Source organism: Natator depressus, chromosome 8 (assembly GCF_965152275.1).
Source record: "Natator depressus isolate rNatDep1 chromosome 8, rNatDep2.hap1, whole genome shotgun sequence".
Taxonomy (NCBI): domain Eukaryota; kingdom Metazoa; phylum Chordata; order Testudines; family Cheloniidae; genus Natator; species Natator depressus.
Window position 1 is genome coordinate 43,285,626 of NC_134241.1, and position 21,485 is coordinate 43,307,110.

The 21,485-nt window shown below is 43.5% G+C and overlaps 1 protein-coding gene across 8 annotated transcripts in view; it reads right to left on the minus strand.

Moving 5' to 3' along the window:
• Positions 1-21,485, minus strand: part of MTA1 (metastasis associated 1) — a 149,193-nt gene that overhangs the window by 18,868 nt on the left and 108,840 nt on the right. For 4 of the 8 annotated variants that reach the window (XM_074960851.1, XM_074960853.1, XM_074960856.1 and 1 more), the window contains 2 exons: positions 20,876-21,028; positions 19,679-19,714 (listed from right to left, as the gene is read on the minus strand). In XM_074960851.1, coding sequence (XP_074816952.1) covers positions 19,679-19,714; positions 20,876-21,028 — 189 coding nt within the window. Of the gene's footprint in view, positions 1-884; positions 897-5,043; positions 5,073-19,678; positions 19,715-20,875; positions 21,029-21,485 lie in introns of those variants that run through there. The other 4 variants (XM_074960852.1, XM_074960850.1, XM_074960854.1 and 1 more) reach the window with 2 other exon arrangements.

The window sequence follows — 21,485 nt, forward strand, 5'->3', positions numbered from 1 at the left end:
TGGGATGGCCTAATTTATAACACAGAACTTTTAACTCACTCCCCTACACTTTGGCATGGCCAACCACACAATGCACTAAAGTTTGCTCCCCCAAAATGCACATCCACTTTGCATAGGCCCAAGTCCTCTTTTTGTCAATCAGCACAGCAAGAAGTTAATCTTCGTATTTATTTCTCTTTGCGAAGAGAGCTGTCATGTAATACATGCAGTGTGAAAACTCATTCAGAAATGTAGCTGTGATAAACTGCCATGTACATAGAAAACGGAAAGGTACACTGTCAAAACTAGTTAGTTTAACATCTAAGCTACCTTTTAAAATACATAGATTTGTTTTCAAAGTCCATGTAATATTTTTACACACATATTCTCCATCTTCCTGCCCCCCTCCAAAAACAGAACCAAACCCAAAAAAAACCAATGCCTTTTCTGGGATCTTGTTCTTCTCAAGAACAACAAAATCAGCAGCAGTCCCACATTCCTGAGCAAACCATAACAAACCAGTGTGTGCACATGACAGAGTCAGCATTTTCTGATAAGGAAACAGACTTCATTTTCAAGTTGCAAAACGAGTTTCAAGCTTAACTTTAAATAGTGAAAGGGGGGGGAGAGAGGGGGTGTGTGTATAAATAAATAATGGAAATTATATAGACCAATCCTTTAATTGCTGAGAAAATAGTGTCAGTATTGTACATTGTTGGAGCTGTGAGCAAATTGTCATATGCCCATCACCTTAAAAGTGCAGTGGGTGAATCTGCAGGAGTGTAAGTACAGAAATGCAACTAGCAGAACAGTATGTAGACTATACTGAATGGCATGTAGGCTAGACTAATGGTTTCTTATAAAAATCTGTTGTGCATACAAAGTTAAAATTATAAGTTACTTACCTAAATAAGTTCCTACCAAGATTGGCAAAGGAGAAGGAAAAAAAAGATTTAAAGTTAAAAAAGGAAAGATTATATGAACTAAAAGAAGAAAAACAAAGTAACTATTTTGATTGTAATGGAGAGCAAGAGTGACTGAGTTTCCAGAATGTTTGATATTACACTAAATGAGGCAAGATTAAAATAGAAATTAATTTTCTCCAAATACGAGATAAAACAAAGGCCAGATTGGATTCTCTGGACATAAAAAAAAGTTGTTCTTTGCCCACATCCATCCACTATCCTTGCATATTATGTATTTATTGGTCTTGTACAGTAGATCCTGAAATGCTCAGTACTACAGCTGTTTATACTGAATCAGTTTTCTACCAACACGCTACATGGTCACGTTCCGATGCCCTCGCTCATACTGGGTAGCACCCTGCTCCACAAGTAGTCCCACTGAATCAGATGGAACTCTCTGTGAGGTAAGGTCCTATTCCACATGAGAAAGGCCACTGGTGATTAGATGAGCTTAGTCCATAATGGGTCAGCAGTAGTCAGCTTCATCCCTAAAATTGCATCCGATGAAGTGAGCTGGAGCTCACGAAAGCTTATGCTCAAATAAATCTGTTAGTCTCTAAGGTGCCACAAGTCCTCCTTTTCTTTTTGCAGATACAGACTAACACGGCTGCTACTCTGAAACCTATTCTTATACAGTAACTCCTCACTTAAAGTCATCCCGGTTAACGTTTTGTTGCTGATCAATTAGGGAACATGCTCATTTAAAGTTGTGCAATGCTCCCTTATAACGTCTTGGCAGCCACCTGCTTTGTCCACTGCTTTCAGGAAGAGCATCCCGTTGGAGCTAGCTGGTGGGGGCTTGGAAAGAGGGTGGACCGGCAGCCCCCCCATCAGCTCCCCGCAGGGCAGCTGCCCAGCAGGCTATCAATTGCCAGTAGTTCAGCTGTCCCTCCCCCCACTGCCATGTGCTGCTCCTGGCCTCTGCCTTGGAGCTGCTCTCCAAAGCCTCCTGCTTGCTGGGGGGAGTGGGGGGAGAGGAGAGGGGGGCTAATGTCAGGGTGTCCCCCTCCCCCCTGCTCCTGCACCCCGCATAACCCATCTCCATAGAGCGGGGGGGTGGGGGGGGACACACACAACAGGGCTCAGGACAGAGGGAACTTCCTGCCAGCAGCTGCTGCTGTCCCAGCTTGCTAATTAACTTAACACGGTAGTGTACTTAAGAGTGGTGTCAGCATACTTAAAGGGGAAATGTGCATCTCTCTCTCATACACAGGGTGTCTCTCTGTCTCTGTCTGCCATGCTGTCTCCCCTCCCTCCATTCGTGCTGCCCTGTAGAGTGTGAGGCTACTTTAAGAACAATGAGTTAACCCTAGAGGGCTCAGCCAATTGCTAGTTCATCATTTAGCACTCAGGCATTCCCTGGGAAATATCCCACCCTCTGATTCCATCACCTCAACCAAGCTTCACAATCATCATCGCGGTGTACAGTATTAAATTGTTTGTTTAAAGCTTATACTGTGTGTGTGTGTGTGTGTGTAGTCTTTTGTCTGGCAAAAAAAAAATTCCCTGGAACCTAACCCCCCCCCCCATTTACTTTAATTCTTATGGGGAAATTGGATTCACTTAACATCGTTTTGCTTAAAGTCGCATTTTTCAGGAACATAACTACAACGTTAAGAGAGGAGTTACTGTACTCTATCTAGATGTGAGGTCCTGGAGGAAGAGAGAAGTTCACTTTAAAATCTTGTTTCTTTAGGAGCTGTCAAATCTGGATGACAGAAACTGAGAGCAGCTCAATTACATGCTACTCTCCAACCTGGGACAAACAAATTGAACCCTATATAACAAATATGAGTCCTAGCTACCAGTTGTCATCTTCAAGGCAATTCACAACTTTGTCCCTTCCCTACGGATTCACGCATCTCTTATACTGTCACTACCCTGTTCCTTAATTGAGTCAATGATGCCAGCCCCTGGTCTTCTAGATATGGTAGAGAATACTTAGTCCTGCCATGAGTGGTGGGGACTGGACTAGATGACCTCGAGGTCCCTTCCAGTCCTACGATTCTATGATTCTCTTCAAACAAACCTACGGTGAGCAGACATCCCAATGTTATCGGGACCATCCTGACAGAGACTTTGTTTTATATAGACAACTATACACTTCCTCCCCCCACAATTTTTCACACTTGCTATCTGGTCACTCTAAACAAACCTCTCTGTGCCTTTCTCCATGCTGTCCCTTATATGCATGGAGTGCCCTTCCGGAATAGATCCGTGAAATTTGGAGGCGAAGGTGGCAGTCTCTCTCCAGACCTACGCTTTCCACACTACCAGTAAAAACCTAATCAGCGTACAATGGTTAGGCTGAGGACAGGTGGAAAAATTCATCTATGTATCTCACCATTTGCTATAAATATAAAAATGATATACTTGTCTCCATTGCCCCTGATCTTTTTAAACTAAGCTCTCCAGGACAAGGCTCATGCTTAACTCTGTGCAGAGTCTAGCTCAGGGCCTCTGTGCACTACTGTAATACAAATATTGTACCTTGAGGACATGCAGTTCAACATGCTTCTCACAAAGTGGCTTATCTCCTAAGTGCATGCATGCAGAGGGGAGAAGAGCCTTCTAAAGGACAGACTGATTTTAGCATGCAATTCACAGCCAGGGGTATTGCATAGGCTCACCATCCCAGCAGGAAGCACTGGGAGGCAACATGAACGATGCTGCTTGGATCGCTCCAGTTGTGCTGGTGGCAATGATTCACTACATCCCTTTAGAAGGGTATAGAATACTTGTCCTCATGAATCCAGCCAGTTCCACTAACCCACGTGCAAGCAGGTGAAGCTATGGCTCCACCCATTCTCCCCACAGTAGCTCCTTGGGGAGAAGCATCTGGGACGCAGTCCTTGTGCTCCCATGAGCACACAGGCTGCTATTGTGGCTAGACCCTTACTTTCTCGTATGCCCCTGATTGGCTATATAAGGGCACAGCCCAAGCTAGCTGTCAGTGAGTAAGAGTTTTCCACCGCTCATGGAAGTTCTGCTTTGGGCATAATAGTCTTCAGGGTTCATTCAAAAACCAGATCTAGAATGAATAAATGAGATCTACCAATATTCTTAAGAGCAGCCATGAACTCTATTCCTCATACTTATTTGGGAATAATTAGATGATTAGCTCATGAAAGCTTATGCTCAAATAAATTTGTTAGTCTCTAAGGTGCCACAAGTCCTCCTTTTCTTTTTAGATGATTTTAAATAACTATAGCTATATTGGCTGTGTCTGGTTAGCATATGTATAGATACAAGTAAATCTATCTCCTCAATAATACTGAAGTTACATTTTGAAAGATTTCCTACAGTTCAGAACTGCATTTCAGTAAGAGAGAATGCCAGTGGAATCCAGAATCAGAGAACACTTGTATTCCACTGCTATCTAAATACCAAGACTTGCTGAGTAGTTTATTTTCAAGGCTGGGGAAATTTGCCCTGAAACACTGTTCTGCTCTCGTCAATGTTTGCTTTATTTCTACTTGGCCAAAAAGAACATGCTCTTTCCTATGGTTGAAAATGTTTCCTTCTATTTCCCCTTGCACAGACTCAGCCCCGCTGTGCAACGGCAGCTCACGAATCTCCACTGAGCAGAACATTATGTGGAGGGAGGGGAGCCCAGCATGCTGACTTCCTTTATGTTTTTGAATCTGCCTGACCTTCATTTCAAACTGTGCTCCGTGCAGTTGAACAGTCTTTTTACCAAGCCATTATTATCTCTCTAACTGACCGTGTGAGCTTTTCACAGGATTCAACGCTCGCATCTGTACAACTGATACCTTCCCCCGACTAATTTTCCATCCTAATTAAATCTTACCTTTCAGTCTTTCCACAGTATTGCATATTTGCGGAGTTTCCAAGATCTTTAGTTTATCGGCAGAATTACTGCCCACGGCTGCTCATTACTAGCACTCAGTGAGCCCAGTCCAGATTCAGCCCCCCAGTGTCTACAGATCAGGCCAAGCTTCTCAGTTTCAAAAAGAATAGGGAGTTTTCCTCCTTTGTCTTTTGGAGGCCTCACTGTGGGGAGGGGACTTCTTCCATTTCTCTTCCGTGCATCTGAATGCCTTTTCCCTATTTCTTCTGATCTTCTTTCCAGTTCCTGCAATCTCTTGTGAGCTCACAGACATTCATCTTCAAAGAAAGAAGTCTTAGAATCATAGAAGGTTAGGGTTGGAAGGGACCTCAGGAAGTCATCTAGTCCAACCCCCTGCTTGAAGCAGGACCAATCCCCAATTTTTGCCCCAGATCCCTAAATGGCCCCCTCAAGGATTGAACTCTCAACCCTGGGTTTAGCAGGCCAATGCTCAAACCACTGAGCTATCCCTCCCCCCATTCAGTCCCCCACCAACCCTTTCCATGCACTTATTTTGCTTGCCAGCAACTGTATTCACCATTATGGACACTGCAGAGATTTTAGGGTCCATGGCCATAAGCCACTGCTGCAGGAATTTTTGAATCCAGATCTTTGACCAGAGTCAGATCTGTTTAATAATTAATTCTTGGCATATAGGTATGTCTCCAAGACCTGCCATTTCCTCCTTTTGTTCGGGGTCTGAATCTTTTTCTACTTTTCTGTGTGGTTTGACACCACTGACAGCTTCAACTAAGGGTTCTCTCATGTAGACATGCCATCGTGTACCACAAATGCTGTTGTGGCCATCTGGGTCAACATCTGCACTAAGATATCTGCTAACTTTGTAGGACCACTGCAACCAGGCTCCTGTCCGGCCGCAGGAAGGTTTTGAATGCAGTGGCGGAGATCAGGGCTCTGGTTTATTTAAATTGTTTCTGGGTGGACAAACTGAGACTTTGGTAGTTCATTTTAAATGATTGTGATTTTGGCAGCCCGGTGATGGCTGACTGCCCATCCAAACTTCTCTCTTTGATCCAGATAAGTACATAGCCACAACTATACTTTCTGTAAGATATATGCGGCACAAAAGCCAACCCAAAAGGCAATACATAGAGTTCATAGATTTGGAGGGGTGGGGGGGGCAGAAAGGACCATTAATCATAGAAGAACAGGGTTGGAAGAGACCTCAGGAGGTCATCTAGTCCAACCCCCAGCTCAAAGCAGGACCGACACCAACTAAATCATCCCAGCCAGGGCTTTGTCAAGCTGGGCCTTAAAAACCTCTAAGGATATAGATTCCACCACCTCCCTAGGTAACCCATTCCAGTGCTTCACCACCTTCTTGGTGAAACAGTTTTTCCTAATATCCAACCTAGACCTTCCCCACTGCAACTCGAGACCATTGCTCCTTGTTCTGTTATCTGCCACCACTGAGAACAGCCTAACTCCATCGACTTTGGAACCCCACCTTCAGGTAGTTGAAGGCTGCTATCAAATCCCCCCTCACTCTACTCTAGGATTAAGATCTACACTGACCTCCTGCATAACAAAGGCCAAAGGACTTCCCTGAATTAATTACTGCTTCAAGTCCCACAGCTGATGTTGAACTATGGCATATCCATTATCCATCGATGGAAAGATATCCTGAGATGGAGAACCGACGTAACCCTTGGTAAATCGTTCCAATGGTTAATTACTATCACTGTGAAAAAATTATGCCTTATTTCTAGTCTTGATTTGTTTTGTTTCAACTTCCAGCCATTGGATCTAGTTACACCTTTGTTTGACCGATCAAACACCCCTATATTATCAAATTTCTGTTCCCCATGTAGGTACTTATAGACTAAGCAAGTCCCTCACCAACCTTCTCTTTAGCTTAACGAACAGATTGAGCTTCTTGGGTCTTTCACTTTAAGACATGTTTTCCTATTTTTAAATCATCACAACTTTTTTCTCAATTTTCTCCAATTTTTCAACAACATTCTTCTTGAATTGTAGACACCAGAAATGGACACAGTATTCCCATATTAGTCACACCAGTACCAAATACAGAGGAAATATAACTTCTTACTCCTACTCGATATTCCCATTTATCTCTCTCAGGATTACATTAGCCCTTTTGGCCATAGCACTGCACTGGGAGCTCACATTCAGTTGATTATCCTAGGAAGCAATGACTCTGAAAAACAGTTGGGGGTCATGGGGAATAGAGTCCCCATCTAGGGAACTGTCAGTATTGTTCCGTTATTAGAAATCTGCGAAGCAAACATCTGCAAGGTACAGAGCCCAAAGTCAGTTTTCTTCCTGTAAGGGAGGTAGGATCCCCGCCCCGAAATACTAAAAGTCTCGTAGATCCAGGCTGGGCAGAAGGCCTCCATCTTTTTGGGTATCAGTAAGAGCAAATTCCATGTAGACCCACTGGATAATGATCAGGACATATGTCTAAGGTACCCTAACAGCCTGTAGTTAGGGGGCCCTCATCTTTCTCAGTGGGGAGTTTTACTCTCCTGACAAACAGGGAGCTGGGAAGGTCTCCTATGCTCAGAAATTGCCTCCAGTAGCTTCTGAGGGAGAACAGGTTTCTCAGAAACCACTCCTGGAAATAGAACCACTAAGCTTCTCCCACAAGCTGAGAGTATTGAAGGTGGCAGTGGAACAGATTAGCCAGGGCCTGCGGGTGAAAAGTGGGAGTGTTGTGCGGAGAAGGGGAGTGAACTGCATTGTAGTGCTTCTGGAAGGTTTCCTATAATTTGAGTGGCAACTAGTTTTTGATGCTTAACCAGATGAATCCATATTCCGAACTTTACAAAGTTTGTCTGTAACGAAGACAGAGATGCTGGCTAGATTGCTAGACTGCAATGGTGCAGAGAAAAATGTCATTTTCCCCCCCATTTAAAAACTCAGATGAAATTTCAGTATTACAAGGTTGAATCTCTAATTCTTAAATGTCTAGAGTTAAATTCTCCCATCAGGTTTGAGGGGCAGAGCTGAGATAAAAGTAAAAGAATATCAATTTAAATTAATTGCAAGTAAACCCAACATTGGATTTGCTGATGTGGAAATGATATTGCTACCACCAATCATATTATTAAATGTAGACCTAACCCTTCAATAAACGTATCGAAAGGATTCTGGTCCTGAAAAATCCCAAGTGTTACTACCACCTCATGCTATGAGGGATTTATTAGTTGAGGTTAATATAGATTTACGTGAAGGGATAAAACCAGCTACTTCATGTTACTTTTTCCATAGGGCTGGAATTATTTTGGCTCAGTTATTTTGTTGCTATGAGTTATAACAAGGCAGTAGCATTTTTGTCCACATCTTTCACAATATAAAAATATAAACAGAAGAGATAAAGGAACACAACATTTATCATTATAAAGACCTAAAATCCATACCACAAAGAACAGACAACATTCTAAACCTTTATTTTTCTGAGAGAGGTGTTACCTGGTGTAGAAGCATCAGATTGCATTTAGGGTGTTCCATTTCTGTATTACAAATTATGATACTGCAAGCAAGTCCTACATTTCTGACCTCTGACTACCGACATTAAAGGTGAGAGAAATCTGAGGCCAAAATCTTCTAATCAGGATGCCTAAAGTAAGGCATTTAAATCCATATTTTAGGCACCTAAATATGTGCCCTGATTTGCAGAGGTGCTGAACAGCCTCAATTCCAGATGAAGTAAAAGGGAGCGAAAAGTGTTAGAACCTTCTAAAAATCAAGTCACTTATGTATGTGCCTATATGATGATTTTAAGTGTCTGACTTCAGGCACCCATGTTTGAAAATCCTGGCCCCAATTCCCACAAGATATCCTCTCTTTCATCCTAACTGTATTAAAGGGCTACCTGTGGCATTACTTCCTGGCCACATGCACACCTGTCCAGCTGATAGTCTAAAGCAGTCAGCTGAGAAACTATCCCCCCAGCACCTGGACCCCCAAAACCTAAACTTTCCTAAAACCTAAAACCCCAGAACCTGGACCCCCAAAAACTTTCCTAAAACCTTTTCCAATGTTTTCTTTTTGGGAGTGGTCTCAGTGTAAAAGTGATTGCTTTTCGAGCTTTGGGCCCATCCCAGTCCCCAGCTGCTCTAAATTACACGGGGACCAGTGCAGACTAGCTCACAGAATCAGGGAACCAGAGATGGCTCCATGATGCCACCAGCTCTTCACCCCAAAAGATGCCTGAAAGAAACTGGAACAAAGGCCGGTAACTACAGGGGTGTGAGTGATTGCTGGACCCAGACTAGAAGGAGGCTAGTCTGTCAAAGAAGCTTACTGAAGCATCTCTGAGGGTGAGATTTACCTGCATTTACTTTCCTATTGTATTAGGCTTAGACTTGCGTGTTTTATTTTATTTTGTTTGGTAATTTACTTTGTTCTGTCTATTACTTGGAACCACTTAAATCCTACTTTTTGTATTTAATAAAATCACTTTTTACTTATTAATTAACCCAGAGTAAATATTAATACCGGGGAGAGGGGGACAGCTGTGCATATCTCTCGATCAGCGTTATAGAGGGCTAACAATTTATGAGTTTAGACTGTACAAGCTTTATACAGAGTAAAACAGATTTATTTGAGGTTTGGACCCATTGGGAGCTGGGTATTTGAGTGCTAGAGACAGGAGCACTTCTTAAGCTGTTTTCAGATAAGCCTGCAGCTTGTGGAGGATGTGGTTCAGACTTGGATCTTTGTTTCCAGCAGGCAAGCATGTCCGGCTCAAACAAGGCAAGGTACTGAAGTCCCAAACTGATGGGAAAGTCCCAAGCTGGGAAAATGGGCTCAGAGGCAGTCTAGGCACATCAGGTGGGAGTCTCAAAGGGGTTTCTGTGATCTAACCCGTCACAAGTACCAAACAGCCTTAGCACAGAAACTCAGCAAAGGCACCTTGGTGCTGCCCACTGTCAGGTTTATATTTTCCAAGGCCAGAAGGATCATTGTGATCAATTAGTCTGACCTCCTGCATAACACAGGCCAGAGAACTACCCCACAATAATTCCTAGAGCAGATCTTTTAGAAAAACATCCCATCTTGATTTTAAAAGGACTAGTGACAGAGAAGCAACCATGACACTTGTTCCAGTGATTAATTACTCACTGTTATGCCATTTTTCCAGTCTGAATTTATCTAGATTCATCTTCCAGCCACTGGAGTCAGAGCCATGCCGTCCTTAGGACAGAATGGGGCAACCATCCCGGGTGCCGTGTTTTGGAGGGCCCTGCGCTTCAGGACACGGGGTCCAGGGTAGCCTGGGAGGTTAGCAGGGGGCCTAGCGCTGGCAGTAGCGAGTGATCCAGCCCCAACCAAAAAGAAGCGAGGCTGGGACTTGTGGGAAGGGATGGGCTGGGGGCAGGAAGAGGTGGGGTGGGGGCTTGGGCTGTCCCGGGCCCGCACACCCCCAGTGAGGGCCCTGACTGGTATTATACCAGTTCTCTGCTCAATTGAAAAGCTATGTGTCAAATATTTGTTCCTCACATAGGTACTTATAGACGAATCAAGTCACCCCATAAACTTTTCTTTGTTAAGCTAAATAAATTCAGCTCCAAGGCTGAAGTGGGAAATGTCACAGAGGTCTCTGGAAGTCATGAAATCCATGACTTACATGACCTCTATGACGTAATTTTAGCTTTAGTCATGTGGTACCAAGTCAAATACCTTATAGAAGCCTAAGTACATTACATCTACACCGTTACCTTTAATGAGCAAACCCGTAATCTCATTAAAAAAAATCAAGTTAGTTTGGCAAGATCTATTTTTTCTATACCCACATTCATAGAATCATAGAATATCAGGGTTGGAAGGGACCTCAGGAGGTCATCTAGTCCAACCCCCTGCTCAAAGCAGGACTGATTGACATTAGTTATATCACCCTCCTTCAGGGGGAGCAAATTCATTTCCAGGGGCTACAATGTAGCAAGCCAACTGAAGCAGCTTTGCCTGTCCACAGTGCCTGGAAATACATTTCACAAATGGCCACTTAAAGAGTATGTTAGATGGGGAGAGATAGGTGATTTCACTAATATCGATGTAGGTGGCTCTAAGTACATATCTCACTGAAAAGCACTAACCCAGAGACCAACATACCATAGGTAATTTGGAAGCAAATATTATTTATGTTAGCCCCATTACTCCTCAGTACTGGTGTAACAGCATCTGAAAATGCCATCTGTTTCTTTTTGTGCCTCTTTCTAGCACAGACCCAAGACAAAAACGTCTGAGCCAGCCCAGCAATCTATATAATGGACCATTAGAAAAAAAAGGATTCCAACAGTAAGTAGATGTTCACAGTTCCAGCATGTTTTTTTTATTTACAAGGGATATCCTGCCTGTCTGTTTCTGGTAACACAGGATTTGCAGTAACCCTATCTTCACTTTCCTAAAACCTTTTCCAATGTTTTCTTTTTGGGAGTGGTCTCAGTGTAAAAGTGATTGCTTTTTGAACTTTGGGCCCATCCCAGTCCCCGGCTGCTCTAAATTACACGGGGACCAGCGCAGACCAGCTCACAGAATCAAGGAACCAGAGATGGCTCCATGATGCCACCAGCCCTCACTCTCCTATGCCAAGCAGATCTGGTCCACATTGTTTAGACCCTGTTTTCTTACTGGGGTTGAGGCTTCCATTGTCCTAAAAATCAGAAAATATTCAAAATTTATAAATTGGAAAGTTTCCAAAATATTTTCCCTATAAAAACTAAGTCTAAACCAACAACTCTATACTACTTTTAAACTAGACACAAGATACCTAAGCTAACACAATGCAGAAAGGGAGCAGGCAGGTTCCAGGAACGAACCACTGAGCTACTTAGAAGCTGCAGATAAAAAATGATAAGAAATTAAATGGCTTGTGGGCATGGAAGGTGCACATCTACTACAATTTTAATAGCATCTAATGTCAACACAGCCCAGTGGACATCACAATGGGCGAAGAAAGAACCACACAACACTCTTTTGGTCCAGTCTGACCAGGGACTCTGTGTCTGGGGTAATTTTCAAAAGAGAGATTTTAGGTGTCATTGAAATACACACAGTAAAATCTTCAAACCAACAAGTGAACACTTTGGAACCCTACCTCAGGGATTCTCCACCTCTAATAGCAAAACATTATCAGAGGCCGCACCTTATAGGAGGAGGAATTGATTCTCTCTTCTTCCGCTTCCCACCCTGAGGCCAGATAACCTTGGTCAGGGTTTCTGAAGATTTTCAGCTGCTGAGTGACTCAGCAGTTCCCTCACTGATGATCAGCTGTTTAGCAGGGAGCGGAAATCATGACCACAACCATCTAATCAACAGGAGCTGCAGAAAGTCAGCAAGCTATTCAGCACGCTGGAGCTCCCCTGAACATCCCTTAGTTCTGGCATGGTGAGTGGCGGCGGCTGAGGAGGAGGAGACTTAATGGGTGAACAGGGAGAGTTTTCTTTATTACTTTACTGAAATTCACCCTCAAAAACAAGAACATTAAAAATGACGTTGAGAGCTATGTTAGTGCACAGTTAAGAATCAGAAAATAGATTCTTCTTATGCTAACTCTAACGTACTCACACTGCATGTATATATTTTCAATTACTAACTAGGCTGCTAATGAAACCTTAATATTCAAGAGATGTGCAGTGCGGCTGAGTTAATATTTATTGTGCAAACTGTCACTTTTGCATTGCCTGATTTGTGTTGAACACAACCTAAACTTGCATTAATAGCCTGGTTTCACTGCACTGTCGACAGCAGATGCCAGTCACTCTTACTAAATATAGTTTTCCAAATTATTCCAGAACAAAAAACTCTCCATGGTTGGTTTCTCACCAAAGGAGATGAGTTTTTTCTCAATTTTTAATGGGGGGAAAACATTTTCCACCTGCTATGACCAGGGAGGAAATGAGAATCTTGCCATGCTTTTTAAAAAACAGCTTCAGTAAGAAATGGAAGTGTGAAACTTGAAACTTGACACAGACAGACAGACAGTCTTTAGAACAGAAGCATCTTTGCTTAGTAGGAAAAATGTTTTTATTTAATAGCCAAGATCCTTTGAAAATTATGTTCTGTACATGCACAGTAGAACATTTTGTTGTCTACATGAGCAATGTGGTGTCATGGCATTGACAACGGCCTGGGAGTCAGGATACCTGGGTTCTATTCCCAGCTCTTACGTTTTCTTGGTGTGTAGGGACATCACTTAAGACCAATTTGGCTCAGTTTCTCCATTTGCAAAATTGTGACAAGACGTTACTTACCTTATAGTAACTGAAGGTTCTTTGAGATTTATGGTACCTATCAGTATTCCATTGTGGATTCGCATGCTCTCCACACACCCAGAACCAGCGAATTCTTGCAAGCAGTATGTGTTGGTCCATGCATGCATCCTTGCCCTCCTCATGTTTCCAACCGAGAGCATAAATAGCCAAATGAACTGATTGCCTCTCCAGTTCCTGCTCTATTGTGAATCCAGTAAAGATTCAAAGCAGAGAGGAAGGAGGGTGGGTTGTAGAATACAGATATGGACCACACATCACGAAGAACTTCCATGTGGTATAAGGTAAGTAACTTCATCTCCTTCGAGTGCTGGTCCCTATGTGTACTCCAGTGTGGATGACTGACTGGCAGTACTTAAGTAGGAGGAGGGTGCAAATATGCAGACTGCAGAGCAGTCTGGAGGACTGCTGTCCCAATAGATGTGTCAGTGGAGATATTCTGCACTAGACCATAATGCCTTGCGAACGTGTGGATGGAACTCCATGTAGTTGCCCTGCAAACGTCAAGTAATGGTACCTCCTGAAGCGATGCCACTGAAGTTGCTTGTAGTCTTGCAGAATGAGCCCTCACCCCATGAGTGGGAGGAAGATGCAACAACTGGTAACAGAGTAGGATACAGCCCAAGATCCATTTAGAGAATCTCTGGGATAGCTTGACCTTGGACTAGTTCTGATATAGAGAGAACCACTCTAGGTGATTTTCTGATTGGTTTTGTCTTTTGCGGGTAGAAAGTAAGAGCTGGGGGAAATGAAGTTTCCTCTCCTCCTCAGATGCGTGCATTTTTGAAAAAACCCAGAAAAGTGGATTGACTTGTTTATGTGAAACTCCAAACTACTTTGGAGGAGGGGAATTTCCGATATAAATAATGAGATTTTATCTTTTCAGAGTATAGTGTATGGCAAATCTGTCATTAGAGCTCCCAGCTTACCTACCCTACTGGCTGTGGCGATGGCCACAACAAATGCAACTTTCATTCATACCTACACATTCCATGTCTCACCTTATGGTTTGAAGGAAGGCTTTGAGAGGGCCAAAAGTACAAGATTTAAGCCTCAATGAGGAGTAGGTTTCTCCACTAGTGGGAAGGTTCTGATTAGGCCCTTCAAGAATCTGCCAGTCAATCGGTTATTGAAAAACCATCCAATGGTGGATGGCACGCACTGATTGCTGCCACGTGAACTCATACAGAACTGAGGGAAAGAAGACAGTCCCCTTATTTGGGACTATCTGCTGACTCAGGAGTTGTGTGTTTCTGCTGTGTCCCGATGGGAAAATGCTTCCACTTGGTGAAACAGCATTTCTTGCCAGCAAGTTAAAAAAGTATGGGTTGGATGAATGGACTATAAGGTGGATAGAAAGCTGGCTAGATTGTCGGGCTCAATGCGTAGTGATCAATGGCTCAACGCGTAGTGATCAATGGCTCAAAGTCTAGTTGGCAGCCGGTATCAACCCGGGTGCCCCAGGGGTCGGTCCAAAAGAAATCTGATGAGGTTCAACAAGGACAAGTGCAGAATCCTGCACTTAGGAAGGAAGAATTCCATGCACCGCTATATGCTCGGGACCGACTGGCTAAGCAGCAGTTCTGCAGAAAAAGACGTGTGGATTACAGTGGACGAGAAGCTGGATATGAGTCAACAGTGTGCCGTTGTTGCCAAGACGGCCAATGGCATATTGGGCTGTATTCGCAGGAGCACTGCCAGCAGATCGAGGGAAGTGATTATTTCCCTCTATTCGACACTGGTGAGGCCACACCTGGAGTATTGCATCCAGTTTTGGTCCCCCCACTACAGAAGGGATGTGGACAAATTGGAGAGAGTCCAGCGGAGGGCAACAAAAATGATTAGGGGGCTGGGCCACATGCCTTACGAGGAGAGGCTGAGGGAACTGGGGTTATTTAGTCTACAGAAGAGAAGAGTGGGGGGAGATTTGATAGCAGCCTTTAACTACCTGAAGGGGGGTTCCAAAGAGGATGGAGCTAAGTTGTTCTCAGTGGTGGCAGATGACAGAACAAGAAGCAATGGTCTCAAGTTACAGTGGGGGAGGTCTAGCTTGGATACTAGGAAACACTATTTCACTCAGAGGGTGGCAAAGCACTGGAATGGGTTATCTAGGGAGGTGGTAGAATTTTCATCTTTAGAGGTTTTTAAGGCCCGGTTTGACAAAGCCTGGCTGGGATGATTTAGTGGGTGTTGGTCCTGCTTTGAGCAGAGGATTGGACTAGATGACCCGCTAAGGTCTCTTTCAACCCTAATATTCTATGATTCTATTCTATGATTCTATAATCTTTTCTGCTGTTAAGGCTAATTTGTAAGGCTTCACAGCAGGAATGTTCTAGTATTGATGTCCTTCCGAAAACCAAGCCATGAGATCGAGTGCTTCAGGTCTAGAATGCTTGATTCTGCCCTTCTCATGGGTCAAAAGACTGGGAAAGGACTGCAAGCTAATCAGAGGATGAGTTGACATTAGAAGGAGATTTGGGAAACAAAACTGTCTCGGCCAATAGCAGTTGATGAGGATGACATGTGCCCTGTCCTGTCAAATCTTCCTTAAGACTTGAGGCAGGAGTAGTAAGGGAGCAAAGACATAGGTCAGATGTCCTGACCAGGGAAGGAGAGCATTTCCCCACAAGTGTAGACCCAGAACTCCTCTGGAACAATATATGTTGCATTCCCTGTTCGTTTGGGAAGAGAAGAGATCCTAGGTTGGGGTCCCCCATTGAGCAAAGATTCCATTAACCACTGAATTATGCAATCCCCACACGATTGACCACAAAAGGCCTACTGAGAGTGTCTACCAACACATTCTGAGTTCCTGGAAGGTAAGCTGCTGACAGGGTGATTCGATTCCTGATGCACCAATTCCCTAAGGTGACTGCTTCAACACAGGGAGATGGATCTCACCCTTCCCTGCTTATTGATGTAAGAGGTGGTTGTCATGTTGTCTGACATTACGAGGACATGGTGGGACCGGATAAATTGCAGAAAAACCTTTGAAGCTTCTCTGTCTGCTCAAAGTTCCAGAAGGTTGGTGTGTATCCTGGTGTACAAGTGCCCTGTGCCATATGACTTTCCATGTGGGCTTCCCAGCCTAAGAGAAAGATGCCTGTAATGATCATCTTGTCTGGTAAGGATGGTAGGAAGGGGATGCCCACACATAGCTGATGAGGATCTTTCACCATGTTACTCGAAGGAATTGTTACCAGGGTAATTATGCTGCATTTGGTTGGTGAATACACTGTATGGAGCCACATCTGAAGGAAACATAGGTGGATTCTGGCGAATGGGGTAATGTAAGTGCATGAAGCCATGTGCCCCAAGAGGGAAAGAAAAGTTCTCACTGGAGCTTGAGATCTGTGCATAACCTGGTCTATCAAGTTGTTCATAGTGCAAAACCGGTCCCTTGGTAGATAATATCTCACTGTGAGTGAATCTAGAAGTGATCCCCATGAAGTCTATAGTCTGCATTGGAGCAAGGATTCTCTGAACTTGGAAAAGTTGGCGGATGTGATTGCAGAGCCATTGGCCACTATCTTTGAAAACTCATGGCGATCAGGGGAGGTCCCGGATGACTGGAAAAAGGCTAATGTTCTTTAAAAAAGGGAAGGAGGAGGATCCAGGGAACTACAGGCCAGTCAGCCTCACCTCAGTCCCTGGAAAAATCATGGAGCAGATCCTCAAGGAATCAATCCTGAAGCACTTAGAGGAGAGGAAAGTGATCAGGAACAGTCAGCATGGATCAGGAACAGTCAGCATGGATTCACCAACGGCAAGTCATGCCTGACTAATCTAATTGCCTTCTATGACAAGATAACTGGCTCTGTGGATGAAGGGAAAGCAGTGGACGTGTTATTCCTTGACTTTAGCAAGGCTTTTGACACCGTCTCCCACAGTATTTGTGCCAGCAAGTTAAAGTAGTATGGGCTGGATGAATGGACTATAAGGTGGATAGAAAGCTGGCTAGATCGTCAGGCTCAACGGGTAGTGATCAATGGCTCCATGTCTAGTTGGCAGCCGGTATCAAGTGGAGTGCCCCAAGGGTCGGTCCTGGGGCCGGTTTTGTTCAATATCTTCATAAATGATCCGGAGGATGGTGTGGATTGCACCCTCAGCAAGTTTGCAGATGACACTAAACTGGGAGGAGAGGTAGATATGCTGGAGGGTAGGGATAGGATACTGAGGGACCTAGACAAATTAGAGGATTGGGCCAAAAGAAATCTCATGAGGTTCAACAAGGATGAGCGCAAAGTCCTGCACTTACTATGGAAGAATCCCATGCACCGCTACAGACTAGGGACTGAATGGCTAGGCAGCAGTTCTGCAGAAAAGGACGTAGGGGTTACAGTGGACGAGAAACTGGATATGAGTCAACAATGTGCCCTTGTTGCCAAGAAGGCTAACGGCATTTTGGGCTGTATAAAATGGGGCATTGCCAGCAGATCGAGGGATGTGATCGTTCCCCTCTATTTGACATTGGTGAGGCCTCATCTGGAGTACTGTGTCCAGTTTTGGGCCTCAAACTACAAGAAGGATGTGGAAAAAATTGGAAAGCATCCAGCAGAGGGCAACAAAAATGATTAGGGGACTGGAACACATGATTTATGAGGAGAGGCTGAGGGAACTGGGATTGTTTAGTCTGCGGAAGAGAAGAATGAGGGGGGATTTGATAGCTGCTTTCAACTACCTGAAAGGGGGTTCCAAAGAGGATGGATCTAGACTGTTCTCAGTGGTAGCAGATGACAGAACAAGGAGTAATGGTCTCAAGTTGCAGTGCAGGAGGTTTAGGTTGGATATTAGGAAAAACTTTTTAACTAGGAGGGTGGTGAAGCACTGGAATGGGTTATCTAGGGAGGTGGTGGAGTCTCCTTCGTTTGAGGTTTTTAAGGTCAGGCTTGACAAAGCCCTGGCTGGGATGATTTAGTTGGGGATTGGACTAGATGACCTCCTGAGGTCCCTTCCAACCCTGATATTCTGTGATTCTATGAGGTCAACTTATAGGCTTCTTGACACGTCCTGGCAAGAAGAAGCCAGTCATTGAGATAGGAGAAGATGGTGTATCTGTTCCGTCTGAAATGAGCTGCTACTACCAGAAAGACCTTGCTAAAGACAAGAGAGACAGTGGCACAGTCAAATGGGAGCACCCTGTGTTGGAAGTGGTCAGTGCCCACCATGAATCTGAGAAAACACTTGTGGGCAGGGTGAATATTCAAGTGAAGGTAAGCATCCTTCATATCAAGAGCTGTAAACTAAATATCCTTTTCCAGGGATGGGATTATTGATGTCAGAGTGACTATTCGCAAGCTAAAATTTCACATGAAGTGGTTGAGATTGTGGAGATTGAGGACAGGTCTCCAGCTTCTCTTCTTTTTTGGGGACTAGGAAGTACATTTCCTGGTGCTGAAGAAGTACCCGTGGACCTCATGGTGGGAGGTGCTCTGTGTATCGATTCAGGCCAATGTATGGCAAGATCCCTCAGCCTGGGTCCAACTGTGGCCTCATGACCTACTCCATGAGATGCTTTTTAAGTCGGAGTTCCCACTCCTCCTGGATATGGCTAGTGAAAGAGCATCGTGTGCCTCCCTGAAACAGAACGAGCAGTGCTGATGGTCATCACTGACAGAGAGGGAACAGGGGTAGGATACAGGTACAGGGGAAGAGGTTTCCCCAAGCCAGGGACTATATCTAGCTAGAAATCTTTGCTAAAAACAATTAAAATAAGTTAATTATAAATAACTGTATACAAAATGCACTAAAGGCAATCTTTGAAATATTTACAGATCGAAGAAATCAAAGGAGAGCTCTGGACACTGAGGTTTGGACCCAGGCCATGCAGCAGTAAGAAGGAATTGGAAAGGCAGCCGGTCCGTTTCACCCTTTTATGCCCGCAGTTGGAAACACAAGGCGGAAAAGGGTGCACACAAATATAAATGGTTGCTGCTTGCAAGAAGTCTGACTCCCGGTGCATGGAGTTCATGCATATCCAGAATGGAATATGCATAGGACCAGCACTGGAAGAAGACTAATTCTTACTAACCTGGTAAGCACTTGAAGATCTATGAATTAAAAGCGCTACGTACAAGCAAAGTATTATAATTACAGGTGCTTGGTTGCTAAAGATAGATATACACAACAGCACTGGCTAATCAAACAGCTAGCAGTGTCGCTGACATTATGAAGGGTCATGACTAAAACGCAGAGTATATCCTACTAGATTTTGCCTCTTTTTTGATCTGTATGTGTTTGATATTTAAATTCATATAGAATATTTGACGCCTACATTTTCTAAGGTTATATAGTGAAACCAAAAACCCACCCAAGCTGTTGTTACATTCCTAAACTTTCAATAGCTTTTACAAAACTGCTAGAACAATGTCGGATAATTTGGGGATTTCATTACCACTTCCATGCAACAACTATGGTTGTACCATTACTCGCCCCACACGTGAAAAAAGGCTGAAAAATAATTAGCAGACCATGGGTACAGAGATTATTCACAGAACATTTAGACACAACACACAATTTACACAGAGCATTAGTAGCCACAAAGCAGACAAGCAAACTAGAGAAGCCAACAGATGAAACTAAAAATCACACTCTCCTAGCATAAGCTGAGCGCAGCTTTGAGGTCTTACCCCTGCTAGGCATCAATAGGCGCTTCTTCACGTTCCCTGACAGAGCACAAGTGAACAAAAAAGAGAAAAAACACCAAATCAGCAATCTGAACAGTAGCATTTTTTTAAAAGCTAAATATTAAAAACAAACATGATGTCCATTGCTGCTTGTGTAATTTGCCTTCAATATAAATGCTAATTTAATCTAAGAATAAATGTGAACGGGAAAAAAACCCAGTGTGGCTGCATTGAAATGTAAGGGCAAGATAAATTTACTGTGCTTTATGAAAGCTCTGGGGATGGAGCAGAATGGGAGAGAATCTGGTCTCACTCCCAAAGGAGGTCTTTGAAGGCATGACAGCCAGTTTTGCTCACTTCTGGGAAAGTTGGAAGCTACTACGTTTTTCTCCTCACCCTGTCACAATCACTGTTATGTCCCACGCTGCAGCTGCTCCTTCTTTTAATTGAGCCATTCCCCACCTTCCTATTCCTGTTAAGGCCATTTGAATAGGCCCTCTCATTCTTGACTGAGGAGCCAGTGGCACTTTCCCTGCTTTGCAGTCCTCAGCTGATGGCTAGCTCTTCAGGACAGAGCCCTGGACTCCATGCCAGGAGAATCGTACCTCCATCTCCTGCTGCAAGCACATGCTGCCTTAACCCATGCTATTTACTGGGGTGAAGGAAGGGGTGAGTCCCATCAATAATGAGAGGAGACTCTCAATGAGAGGGCCAACAAGGGAAGGAGGAGTAAATTCTTAATGAAAGAGGAAAAACTATCTGGGAAATTTTCTGTAGTAATTCCCATGGTAGTAATAGTAATAAAAAAAGAGGTCTGTCTTATTCTCTCATGTTTGCCAGGCTGAGATCAGCCTGACATCAAGACATGGTCAAAGTAGGCAGAGTTCCACTAGCCTAGCAGCTCTGTATAAATGTACTACTCAGATCATACACATCCATGCCTGCACAAGCAAAATCAAATCAGTCTTTGCAAGAAGAGAAAAATAAATCATAACATTTCTCGTTCAAAACTATTAAGGCCCCTAAAATTAAAAAAAAAAAAAAAAAAAAGCAATCTCCCATGGAATAAGGACTGATGCTGTCCATCTGGCCATACTCTTTACAAAATACTGAAATGGAAATAATTAACAGGAATACTTTGCTTGAAGACACAAGAAACACCCAACAGATGACAATGTACATGTACTAGAAAATATTTACCATCCATCCCATTGTGTTGCTCATAGCTTCTTTTTCCCAGGATAGTTGGGGATCCATTGTTTATGACAGGTGTGAACTTGGCAGGAGTCAGATTGTTAAGAGAACTGGACAAACTCTTTACAGGGTCTGGTTTCGGAGGACATGGATGAGATTCTGTTATAAAAACAGCAATGTGTTATTTTTATTAGTAGATACATGGAGACTATAAACCCAAACACAAAGGGAAAAATTCAGAGATAATGTAAGGCACACCCCTCTTATGCTAACAGAAAGCCTTACATTCAAACTGCCTTATACTGACTTACGCCTACTCTACTGATATGCAGAGGAATCTAAATTAGTGAAAAGAGGTCTGAACACAAATTGCCACATATATCACTTCTGAATTTGGCCCCAAGTCTAACAGAAGATTGCTACTTAATATAAAGCACTGTAAATATACTGCTGAATTCAACTTCATTAAGGATGCTTAACTTGTGCTGTTATATTCACTGCAATATAATCCTAAAATAGGTGCTAAAAGGCTGTTTTGTATCCTTTTCTAAAACTATGTTTTCCACTAATTCTGGATAATTTCTAGGCTGCTCTATATTAGAAGCCATCTTCAAGA